General features: G+C 64.2%; 1 protein-coding gene across 17 annotated transcripts in view; it reads left to right on the top strand.

Annotated features, from left to right (window-relative positions):
- The first annotated feature begins 108 nt into the window (after nt 1-108).
- FBRSL1 (fibrosin like 1) overlaps nt 109-12,486 on the top strand; it is a 98,504-nt gene continuing 86,126 nt past the window's right edge. For 14 of the 17 annotated variants that reach the window (XM_055357692.2, XM_055357696.2, XM_055357701.2 and 11 more), the window contains exon 1: nt 392-821. In XM_055357692.2, coding sequence (XP_055213667.1) covers nt 531-821 — 291 coding nt within the window. In that variant the 5' untranslated portion in view covers nt 392-530. Of the gene's footprint in view, nt 822-12,486 lie in introns of all 17 variants that reach the window. The other 3 variants (XM_055357704.1, XM_055357698.1, XM_055357707.2) reach the window with 1 other exon arrangement.

Consider the following 12,486-nt stretch of genomic DNA (forward strand, 5'->3'; position numbering starts at 1 on the left):
GGGGCGGAGCCTTATGAGCGGGGCGGGGCAGGGGCGTGGTCGGGGCGGGGCGCGCGGGCGCCCGCGGCGGCCCTCACTTCCTCTGGCGAGCGCAGCCGGGCGGAAGTGCGTCAGTTGTTATCTGTTCGGGGCGCCGCCGCCGCCTCACGAGCCCGGTGCCCAGGAGCCCGGCCGCCTGCCCGCCTGCCGCCCGCCGCGCCCGCCCGGCCCCGCCCGCTCGGCCCGATCGCCGCGCCGCGCGCATGGGGCGCGCCCCCGGGGGGGCGGCCGAGGGCCGCTGAGCGCCGGGCCCGCCCCCGCCGATGCGCCCAAGCGCCCGCGCCGGGGGTCCCAGGCCGCGCCGGGCCCGGGGCTGAGCCGCCCCCCGCGCCCGGCATGCCCGGCCCGGCCCGCCGCCCGCCGCCGCCCAGGGCCCGAGCCCGCGCGGCGCACACTCAGCCCGGCGGCGCCGCGTAGCCGAGGGAGCCCGCCTGCTGCGAGCCAGGCGCGGGGCGTCAAGGTCACCGGCCCGACGGGGCGCACGCGCCGCCATGGAGGCCAAGGTCCGCCCGAGCCGGCGCTCGCGCGCGCAGCGGGACCGTGGCCGGCGCCGGGAGGCCGCCCGCGACGCCCGCGCCCAGAGTCCGTCGTCGGGCGACGAGCCCGAGCCCAGCCCCGGCAAGGAGAACGCGGGCCTCCGCGGCGCGCCCCCCCGAGGCGCCGCCCCCGCGCCCCGCGCCGCGCGTCCCCCTCGCCGCCGCCGCCGCGAGTCCAGCTCGCAGGAGGAGGAGGTCATCGACGGCTTCGCCATCGCCAGCTTCAGCACTCTGGAGGCCCTGGAGGTAGGTGGACGGGTGCGGCTTCGCAGGCGTTGAGGCGAGAACGGGGCCCGGAGTTGACGCGTCGGGCGATCCCGGGACCCCTAGGCTTGCGACCGCTCGCGCCGTGGGCAGCCCTGAGGGAAGCCCCGGCCACTTGGTACCCGTTCCAGGGACCCTGGGTGCCCACCGCTCGCCCAGACCGTCGCATCTGGAAGACCCAGCAGCGTCGGGTGGGTTTGGGGACGTTTTGAGTTGCAGAGGCAAAAAAATCTACGCTTCGAAATTGGGGGCTGTCTGACAGCACCGTCGGCCTTTTATCAGTTGTGTTTCTGTGGCCAGCATATCGCTCTGCCTGGTTCAGGACGTGCTAGGGAGCAGTGCTGGGTCTTAGGGAGGTGGTGATAAAATGGATACTCCGCGGGCCATCCCGTTCCCTCCTCCCTTCGAGGGCTCTGCTGAGAAGGGGAGAAGGAGGGTTAATCTCAAGACCCCTCTTGGTGACTGCTGCCTACTGCATGGTTAATAGATTGGCCAAAAATATTGCTTGTCTGGCTGACGGACAATATTTGCTGAGCAAATACTGCTCCTCTTACATGAACTCCGCTGAGCAGAGAAGGAAATTAAATGCTGTCTGAGAGTTGGGGCAGGCGCTGTCTCCCCAGGACTGGCATGGGCAGGAATGCTAGCAAGTTGCCCTCCACCAGGGCCGAGACCCGCCCAGCGAGGTGTGCCCCGTGCAGCACTTACTTTGGGGGACCCTCATGTGCTGGACTTTGACTCCCAGAATCACCCCATTTCCAACCCCTCTCACTTTTCCAGGGGCTTGGGAGCCCATGGCCTGGGATCCCCCAGTCTCAGAAGCTGAGCTTTGGGAAAAGGGGAGATGCCTACTGCAGGCCCCTGAAGCAGCAAGTCCACTTCAAGTTCTCATCCAAACTCTGCGGACTGTAGAGAGCCTTGGGTCAGGGCCGGTGGCCAGGGAAGTGGCCCCAGAACAGGTGCCGCATCGTGTCCCGAGTGCACAGACAGAGCTGGGGCTTCGTGTCCCAAGTGCACGGACAGAGCTGGGGCTCCTGTGGGCCCAGGACGGGGTGGGTGGTGGCCAGGCTCATCACACAGGCTGGCCATCCTCTGTCGTGCACATTATTAGATGGCTCCAGGGCTGGCACACGCCATTGCTCTGTGCTGGGACGGGATGGCCCTGGGGCTGTCTTCTGCCCTCTCGGTGATAATGACACAGACCGTACGTGTACTGAGCACGTACTGCAAGCCAGGCCCTGCGCTCGGCTCCTGCACTGCAGCTGAGACCACGACGATGCCCACTTTCCAGAGCTGTCGCCACCCACCTGCACCTCCTGGGTCCCTAACCGCTGCCTCCTCACTGCTCCGAGCGGGTCAGCCCTTGTACCCTGCCGTTCTCTGTCAGCTTGATGTTTGGTGGCATTGTGTCTCTGCAAAAACGTCACCTCAGACTCCTCTGAAGTGGTGCCCCCCACCCCCGTCGACGTTGCCCACCTTCTTTCTGTCATCCCCACTCTGCGAAGCTGTTTTAGGATGTCTTTGCTCTCCATTTTCGTCTCCCACAAGAACTTGTAAGCTGAAAGAGAGCAGACACTGTGCTGTCCTGTGTGTCTCCTATGGGGTCTGGTGCCGGGAAGAGCTCGACGTGTAGAAAGTGCCCCAGATGCGTGTGTCAGGAATCTGTGAGTGAGGAGACGAACTGTACTCAGGAGACCCAGGGCCAATCCCAGGCCCACGTGTTTTGCCCGCAGCGGCTCTGACTGGCTGTCCACCTGCTCTGGCAGGGTCACGTGCCCCCAGCCTGCAGGCAGTGGGTTCGGTGGGTTTTGGTGACTTCGGCTTAGACCAGCCGGCCCCCCAGGTCATAGTGAGACAAGTCTGCTGCTGCGTGGCGTTAACACAGCCACGGCACCCCAGGGTGGTTTCATGTCCCTTCCTCTGCCCTTCGGAGCCTGCCTGGGAAAGTACGGGGCTTCTGCACAAGTCATAACCTCGTGATCATCCCATACGTGTCTCTTGGTTGGCTACATTTTTTGCCAAAGTATGGTGGTTTTTCCCCAAAGTTCAGATAATTCATAATTATATCAATAGTAGTGACTGGTTCAGTAAGCATTCTCTCCATCAGGCAGTGTTCTGAGCTGCCTTTCACAGACATCAACTCATTTACTCCTCAAATGACCCACGAGGAGGGCTGGATGCCCCCATTCCACAGATGGGGACCTCGAGGCTCCCCGTTGAGGCAGAGTAAGAGCAAGGAGCACTGGGTGCCACTCCTGTCTGGCCTTGGAGTGAGCGGGCGCTGCCCTGTGAGGCCACCCACACAGGACACCGAGGGAGATGTGGCCACCAGGACCCAGCCCAGAGGCACATCCTGCCCTTGGCTCTGCCGCCTTCGCTCGCAGTCCCTCTGCCCCCACCCGCGTCTTGAGGGCTCTTCCTACTCTGGGATGCTGGAGGATGGGACACTCAGGAGTTGGAGGAAGCCCTTGTAACCCCAGAGGCTGGCTTGTGCCCACGGGACACTGCAGTGGTATAAACAACCAAACACAGGTGTAGACTTGCCGGGGAGGTGTAGCCTGCCTGCAGGAGTCCTGTTACCTCACCCCAGACCCCACACGCGCTGGGACCAACTCTCGGCCCCAGCCCTGGCCCCTGGGGCAGACCCCCACTCGCAGCCCCTTCTGACCCCAGGCAGACCACCCTCTCCGCCTGTCTGAACAGGCCCCCCTTGCCCTGTGCCCGGGGCAGGTCTCTGTACCTGTTTTGTGCCCCAGGCAGGTCCCTGCCCCTTTTCTGTGCCCTGGATGGGACACACAGGCTGTTCTGTGCCCGGGGCAGGCCCCCGCCCCCTTTGTGTACCCTGGGTGGGACACATAGGCCATTCTGTGCCCGGGGCAGGCCCCCAGCATCTGCACATTTATATGTGCTCCTGTAGGGGAGGAGGAGTCCCTGCCTGTCCTGTGCCTGTGTGTGCTGTGAACACAGCAGGCACTCCCTAAATGGTGGTGGTGGTGGTTGTGGGCTGAGGAGGGCCAGGGTCTGGCCTGGCTCAGGGTGTGCCTGCAGCCCTGGAGACAGCGTTAATGATTAACTGTGGATAGAGTGGGAGCCCTGTGGCAGGGCTGAGGACCTGCAGAGGGGCGTGCTGGGCTGGGCGTGCTGGGGTGGGTGGGGCGGCGCGGCAGACCTGAGCCAGCCCGCTTGACTTTCTACTCTGTAACCAGGGGCAGTGGTATGTGGGGACAGGAGGCCTGAGGAAGCCCCGCTGGCCTCTCCCCTGCTCTTGCTCTGACCGGGGACTCTGGGTGCTTGGGAACATGGCTCTTGCTGTCCCTTTTGTTTCCTGTGACAACTCTGTCCCCTGGTTGTACTGACCAGAGGACACTGGAAGCCCCCTACCCTTGGAGCAGTGCTGTGGCCATACGTGCCTGGTCAGTGCTGCTGTTCTCTGCCTGGGGTCCTCCCAAGAAGACTGGGGTCTGAGAGGTGTATCCAGGGCTGTGTCAGACCCCATCTTCCCACATAGCAAAGGCCATCCTTATCTGGCCTCAGGCCACAGAACAGGTTGTGCCGGTCCCTGTGTCTCCTGGGAGATAGGCCAGGCCTGCTTAGCCCAGTGGGCTGCACCGCCCACTCCCACATGCTGGCCGCTCGGCCCCAGTGACACTGGCCATAGTGCTCTGGGCTGCGCCTGGGCCACAGGGAGGTGGCAGGGTGCCCAGGAGCACATTGGCCACTAGCTCCAGGCGGACACCACCATTCTGGTTTGGTGTCTGTGATTTTTGGTTAATTTGCATTTTTCAAACAGCAAATCACTTTCACCTGGTGACTTTCCCTTGGTCCACACGTCAAGCTCCGTAAGAAGGTGCGTGCTGAAGCTTGAGTTGTTCCCTGACGGGCACACGGGCCACTCAGAAGGTCCACGTGTGTCCCAGGAATAAAGGCGGAAGGAAAGCACCCAGCATCCTGGCTCGGTGGCCAGCGGCCTCCTCTCACGCCTGTGCTTCCACGTTCTCTGCTCAGCATAAACCACAGGACATGCACCCAAAACGCTGCTGAACCTGCACAGACGGTTGTGCTTAAGAAACCCCAGGCTACTGATCGTGTGCGGCCCCCGGCCTCCCAGGGCTGTCTATGGGCGAGCTGTGACCCCTGCTGAAAATGGCCCAGAACCCTGGTGGGCATAGGGTGTGAGCCTGGAGCCGGTGGGCCTTGGCCAAGGGGAGGGTACAGGTTTTGAGACACGGCCCGTCGTGGGGAATGTGAGGGTGTGAGGGACTGGCCCAGACACTGCCCTGCCCTGCATCCTGGAGGCTGAGCCAGGTGGTCTCTGTATGAGCCCTTAGTGGGCCTGGTGGGCTTCACAGAGGGGCCAGGGTTCCAGGAGCAAGAGCCCAGGCATAGGATCTGGGCTGGAAGTGTGACCTGGCCATGTGGGGGCTGGGCCCGGCCTGCTGAGCACCGCGTGTGGGGCCTGACAGTGTCACTTGGACCTCCGGGGACCGCTGAGGCCACACTGTTGGTGGTGCCAGTGGGGGCTGAGTTTGCCGGGGGCACTGTGAGTCCATGCCTGGCCCATCTCTCAGACAGATGGGGGTGGGGGCTGAGACCGCAGACATTTGGGTTCAGTGAGGAGAGCCAGGGAGAGGGCAGGCTTCGGCCCAGGAACTCCTTGTGGCTGCTTCCTGGTCTCCAGGTGGGGAAACTGAGGCACAGAGAGGGGAAGTGCTTTACCCACAGCCATGGGGCAGGGGTGCGGAGCTGAGCCGGGGCCTGCCCTGTGGCATTGAGGGGCTGCCTGGAAGCTGCATGGATTCCTGTTCCTCCCACAGAGTCCCACAGCTGTGGGCAAGGGCTGCTCCCTCGGGGGAGGTGGACGCAGAGGCCCTGAAAGCAGCGTCGCTGGCCCCTCAGTCCACGTGGGTGCCCGCCACCTATCCAGGCCCTGTCTGGGGGCCAGCAGCTCCTCAGGCCCTCCCACGGCTGGAGCAGGGCTTGCACCTGGCCTGCTTTGGCTCTGGGAAGGGTTCCACGTCCTCTGCCTGTGCTTCTGCCCCTCACGGGCCCCTGCCCAGTGGTTTGCTGGCCTCGGGGTCGGGGCTGTTACAGCAGGAGTCACCGGCCCTCTTCCCCATCCCCTCCCTCCCGGCTGCTTGGGCCTGTCAGTTCTTGGCTCAGGTTTCCAAGGCCTTCCTGTCCTTGCCGTGGCTACGCCGCGTGCCTGCGCCTCCGCACGTGCTGCGCACCTTCGCGTTTGGGGCCTGGTGCCGGCTGCCCTTCGCCTGGAGGGGTCTCCCAGGGTCCCTGTGAGTCACCGCACAGTCCTAAAGCAGGGAGCCAGAACCACACTAGACCCCTCCTTCCCGACTAGGCTCTCGTGCCCCAGCTGTCCTCACGGGGAGGTCTGTCACCAGACGTCCCCCATATCCCGCCTTTGTGTGATTGCTTCTCTAGAGAAAGAGAAGTGCCCAGAACTGGCCCTGCTGTCTGTGGCTGGCAGTTATAAGGCTCCTGATGGTCGTGAGGGTCTGTTCCCTGCCGAGGGGCCCGTGTTGCGTATTTACCTGGGCTTGTGTTTTTGTCACTCTGGAAGCCTCATTTCACTGTGTTTTCTGGCTGGTTGTTGCTGTTTGTCTTCCCACCTGACATCTCTACCTGGGCACTTTGTTGGATTCTCTCCTCAGCACAGGCAGTTTCTAGGGGACTCTTAGGGGGTTGTCATTGGCCCTGCTGGCATCTGCACATGGCTGTGACGTTGCTGCTTCCCTGCGGCTGCGCTGGATTTGTGAGTGTGTCCAGAGCGTGAGGATTGGTGTTGCTGTTTGTGGGTATCTGTGTCCCTCCCTCTTTCCCTGTTTCCCCGCATTCTGATGGGCGCTCTGTCTTGCACGGGACACATCTCTGGTCCAGCATCAGGTAGGGGTGACCCTGCTCACCCAGCTTGTGCCGCCGCCCCGCGCTTCCTTCCCAGGCCCTGCGGTGTCCTGTGTTGCTGTCAAGCTGTCCTTGAACTCCGGACGTGGCCCTGGCGGGCCGTGTTGGTGGAGTCTCATTTCGGGTTGTTTGCCGACGGTTCGGATTTTTGCCACCCTGTTTCTAGTAAAGTTAGTCTGGTAGTCTTGCTTCCGCTGGTTTTGCTGCATTTTGGTTGGGAACTTTTCATTTTTTTGTGTAACGTCAAAATGGCATAAGAATTAACCACTTTCTCAGCACCTGGACAGAACACTTGGGTCCCAGCACTCCAGCCCATTTACTGGTGACCAGTTAGAGACCCCAAGTCAGCATGGTTTGGGGTGGGGACACGGGTAATGAGGGAGGGGTCATGGGACCACCTCGCTAGGAGTGGAGGCTGGGGGAGAGGAGCCCGGGGTGGCCTGGCTGGGTCAGGAGGGCCCCCTAAGTAGGAGGACCACAGAGCTGGGCCAAGGTCCCAGGGCAGACCCAGTCTGGCTGCCCTGAGTCAGAGGCAGCCACGGGAGGAGCCCAGCCCACCTGAGTCTCCAGGAGTCCCTGAGTGACTCCTGTGTCCCAGGCTGCCCCCTCCCTCCGGACTCCCCCTCCATACTCCCCTACCCAGATGGCACCAGGATCCCCTCTGGCCTCAGCTCCTGCTTTCAGGAGCCCACAGGCCTGACCACCCTTCAGTGCCCCCAGGCCTCCTGCCCCTGTCTAGATGAGCTCACTGAGTGGCCCCCGGCTAGAATCCAGGCTCTGGGCCTCGGGACCCCTAGGGCGCCGCCTCACACCTGCTGAGGCAACCCCGGGCTGGGGATCTAACCCTTCTTAGTGGCCCAGGGTCAGGCCCTGACTCCCGCCATGTGGCCCATGACAAAGCCATTTGTCCCTAAACAAGGGTCAGCATCTGAGCAGCCCCCGGGTCCCTGAGGGAGGGCCAGGGCTTGTGGTGTGCGATGTGTGTGTTTGTGCCACGCATGTGCCTCCCCTAGAGACCCCTCGGGCCTGGTGTCCTCCCCGGCCCCACCCCAGGAGTGTATGGCATCTGAAGTGGTTGTGTGGCAGCAGCTGGGAGGCCCATTGCTGAGCCTGGCCTGCACCCCTGGGAGAGCTGGGGGGGCCGTCACAGCCTGGCCTGCACCCCGGGAGAGCTGGCCCACAGGGCCTCTGGGGAGGGTGCCTGCTGTTTCTTTGGGAGCCTGGGGAGGTGGCTGGCGGGGAGAGCCGGCCGTCCAGATCTGTCAAGCCCCACAGCTACGTGCCCCCTGTTTGGGTGTGGGTCTCTCTCCGGGCCCCTTGCTCACAGTGAGGCCTGTGCGGGGGGGCATGGGGCCAGGGGCTGTGTTGGGATGTGACAGCAGTCGGAATGTTCCAGTGGGGAGGCCTGCGGGACCCACAGGCCCCCAGCCACCCTTGCAGAGGCGCCGCAGCAGCCACCTGCCTGTCAGACACCTTCTGGCCCATCCCGGCTGGAGGCTGAGCTACAGGCTGTCGAGGACCGCAGCAGAGTGGATCTGTGGCTGCCCACCCCTCCCAGCCCCTAGCCCTCCACTCTCGTCCTACAGACCCTCCAGGGAAATGAGGAGGATGGGCCATCCCCACACACCTGTCCTGGGCTGCCCCCACCACCCCCATGTGGGGATGTGGGTCATGGAAGTCTGAGTTCTCCTGCTCTACAGCCTGGAATGTCCACATCCCCTGGGAGCTTTGGGAGATGCCGGGGCCCCTTGAGGTGCCACTGCACAGGGCCCCCCATCCTGGTCAGCAGGCGGCCCTGGGTGGGCCTTGCAGAGCTGGGTGGGGCTGTGCTTGGGTGGCCACCAACCTATTCTAGGGGAGGGAGGCCGGAGGCTGAAGAACCGTCGGGTGCTGGTGTCCCCGTGGGCCAGGACAGCTGGAGGCGCAGCTGCAGCTACCCTGTGTGATGCGTGGACACTGAGGCTTGGCCATGGTACTCACCCCACTGGGGGCTGGGCAGAGAGGCCGACAACCCCAGCCAGGTCCCGTGGCCACCTGCCCATGCTCCCGTCTGCTCAGCGGGCTTCCTCCGCCCTCACCACGGCAGGCTGGGCCCCTTCTGCCTGTGTATGTGACCAAGGGTACCTGCCACCTCTGCTGTGCCCTGGGACAGTGCTCTGCAAGGCCTCCAGGAGCTTGAGTGGCCAGACTGGTCCCTGGGACTGGTGGGCCTCATCCGGCCTCGGCAGCCGCCCCGCCCATTCCAGATCTGTGCTCTGCCCAGGTCTTGCTGCTGCACAGTGGAGCCTCCAGGGCCGGCCAGGCAGGCAGGGATGGTGCCGGGCAGGGGTGGTGCCGGGCAGGGGTGGTGCTGGACCTCTGGGAGAGGCCAGGTGAGCTGCTGGCCAGCAGGGAAGGGCTGGCCAGGCAGGGGTGGTGCCGGGCAGGGGTGGTGCTGGACCTCTGGGAGAGGCCAGGTGAGCCGCTGGCCAGCAGGGAAGGGCCAGCCAGGCAGGGGTGGTGCTGGGCAGCAGTGGTGCTGGACCTCTGGGAGAGGCCAGGTGAGCCGCTGGCCAGCAGGGAAGGGTTCTAAGCTGTTCTGCTTTCCCTGACAGACTCTATAAGCATTTATTGAGCACCGGCTGTGTGCCAGGCCCTGGGCCAGCCCCCAAGATGCACCCACGGGCCCCGTTGCCAGTGAGTATTGGGATGGCAGTAAAGAGGCTGTCGTCGGAGGCTAGGAGTCACAGAGGAGGCCACAAGGGCTTCTGGGGAAGAGTGCAGGCTGTGAGGGGCAGCACCGTGGCGTGGCGGTTCCCGAGAGCCCGTCAGGAAGGGCACGTGTAGCAGGTGGTACAGGTTTGGGGTGCCGGTGGCAGGCAGGCTGGAGATGGCTGGGGGCTGTGGCTGGGGGGCTGCAGGGCTGGGGGGTGGGGCGCTGCACAGTACCTAAACTCCGTGAGATCAGGTGCTCTGGGGACTCAGGGCAAATGGGGTACTTGGTTCCATGTACCTGTGGAGGACGGCAGGCGCCCTCAGGAGTGTGAGGGACAGAACGGCCTTTGAGCCCCAGCTCCGTTGGCGCAGCAGAGCTGTGCTGATCTGGTTTGTGAGCTGGCCTGTGGGGTGGATGGGGTTCCCCAGAGCTGTGCTGGCGTCAGGGAGGAGGCTGGGTGGGCTACCGGGCTCTCTGCAGCCCAGACAGGTGTGAAGGTCTCCACGCCCGTCTTCCCAGCCCACGTGTGTACCATGTGCGTGCACCCGGGACCCTCTGGCCGGAATCCGTGGTATCTGGCTCAGGAGGTGCCGGCACTGCCCTCTGGACTCTGAGGGAGCCATCAAGCGTCTGGGGCTGGGAGCCGCACGCCGTGACCCTGCCCCACGCCGTGACCCTGCCCCACTGAGGCCAGAGGGACACCTGCCCAGTCTGTGGCCGCCGCCTTCCCTCTGTTGAGAATTTGGTCCTGGCTGGGCGGCTTTAGGGAGCAGAGCAGCCGAGTGTGTCCCAGGCTTACGCGCGGCCGCACCACCGAGCCTTGCTGATGAGCGGCCGTGACAGTGACAGAAAGGCAGCGGGGCCCGGCTCCAGGCCCAGGCGCAGCTCCAGGGCTTCATGTGCATGGCACCTGCTCCTCTCGGCAGCCCCCACTGTGGGTGCTGTGCTGTCCCCATGCTGCACATGAGGAACCTGACGCACAGAGCCGTGCAGTCACTTCCCGTGTCTACACTGCTGGCGAGTGGCTGAGCAGGATCAGAACTCAGGCAAGGGCTGGAGGCTGGGGCTGCCCCTCTCTGGCCTGGGCTCATGGGGCCGGCCTTTCTGCTCCCTGTCCTCTGTCCCCCATAGGGCCAGCTGGTCCTGCTGTGTGTCCAGACCAGCCTCCAGGGAGTCCTGGCCCTGTCGCCATCCCTTGTCCTGGCCCCTCCACCCACCCAGTCCGTAGTTTTCCTGAATCCGACCTCATCCAGCTGCTGTCCTGCCTGGGAGCCCAGGGCCCTGCAAACTCTGTCCAGCCCGGGACAGCCCATTCACACCCTTACAGGGATCCCAGGCCCTGCAGAATCCGTCCAGCCTGGAACAGTCTGTGTCCTCACAGGGAGCTCAGGCCCTGCCACAGCCCCACCCTCTCTAACCTCTCCTGCCACAGTGTCCCCCACAGCCCTTGGCCCCTGCCCCAGTTGCTGCTGCTCATACCCCAGCAGGCCTCTGGCTGTCCTTGGCCAGACCCTCATCCCATGCCTCACTCGCCTGCCCCTCACACCCTGTCCTGTGGCCGGCGTGGCTGCGTGCCTCTCCCCAGGGACCATGTGGCCAGGAGCTGGGCGGGGAAGGAGCCCAAGGGGCCTGCAGCGACTGCCAGGGAGGGGACCCTGATGTGGACCGGGCCCCTGACGTGGACTGGACTGGGTGGGGGCTACATTGGTCCCCCTGCAACTCTGCTCCCTGGGGCCCTGAGGTCAGAAGTGGGTCGGCCTCGTGGTCCTGTTCACTCTGGGAGCCCAGCCCCTACCAGCCCCTAGCCCCGGGGGTCGTCAGTTCTGTGGGCACAGCTGGACTAGAATTCCAGGATAAAGCTGGGGCCGAGCGGCGGCTGCCCCTGTGGTCCTCGCGCCCCAGGCCTGTGGCTTTAGCAACACCTGGCTAGCGTGGGCCCGGGCCGCCCTCCCCATGGCTGAGGAAGAGGCTCTGTGTGTCCCAGGCTGCTGCGTGGGATCGCCAGTGGCAGCTGTCAGCAGGGGTGATGGCCGGGGGAGGGGCTCCCAGGGCCAGGAGCCTCAGAGACCAGTGTGGGCTGACAAAGCCCAGCCCCAGTAGTTGGTGCACTGGGTGCCCTCACTGCCATCATGAGTTCACAGGGGCCAGTGTGGGCCATGGAAATGAAGCCTGAGCCTGCCTTCCGCTCGGGGCCCAAGGCCTTGGACAGGAGTGAGAGGGGCTGCCGTGAGCAAATGCACGGCCCATTCCTGTGCAGGGGCCAGTGAGGGGAGGGGCCAGGACAGGGGCCGCTGGAGAGGGTGGGACCCCAGTGGTGGATTCCTCGTCCCAGCAGCGCTGGCCACACAGCAGGGCCCAGCATGCAGGGCGGCTGAGCAGGAGCTGGCGGGGAGCAGGACTCCCAGGCCCATGGCTCCTCTCCTTCCTTCGACTGCCCAGATCTCAGCTCACAGGGTCCTGCCCTGCGTCCCCCCTTTGGGGACAGCCTCACCTGCCCGGTGTCTCCAGCACCTGGCTTCTTTCTGTTGTCTTCTTCTAAATCTAAATCCAAATGACTTGCCTTTCCTTTTATTCTTTTCGTTATTGTGAGGAAGTCTGTTTGTACAGAGAGTGCATGGACGGGACATATGTTCGTTTTGAAGAGTTGACCTCCCGGGTCTGAGTGATGCGTCCCACTCAGTGTGTTGACCACCATCCCGATGCATCCTCATGCCCCAACCTGCGGCAGCCCCCCATTTCCTTAGGGACAGAGGGGGCAGCTGCCTGCTTTCCCCCACCTGCCAGCACTGGTGTGGTCCGTCTTTCTGGGGGCCCTTCTAGAATCCTTGGCAGACCCCACTGGTGGCCGGGGCAGGCTCCAGCCCTTTGTCACCTCCCTCCTGGCAAACTGCCACCCTGGGCTATCTTCCCTGGTGCCGCCTCAACCGTCCACCCCCAGCCCTCATGGCCACCCAGAGGAATCCTGCGGAAGGCCTTTGGTTTGAAGGGTGAGACTGCGGGCCACAGCCAGGTGTGATCCGTGGTCTTCCAGTAAAT

Source organism: Gorilla gorilla, chromosome 10, assembly GCF_029281585.2.
Source record: "Gorilla gorilla gorilla isolate KB3781 chromosome 10, NHGRI_mGorGor1-v2.1_pri, whole genome shotgun sequence".
Classification (NCBI taxonomy): Eukaryota; Metazoa; Chordata; class Mammalia; order Primates; family Hominidae; genus Gorilla; species Gorilla gorilla.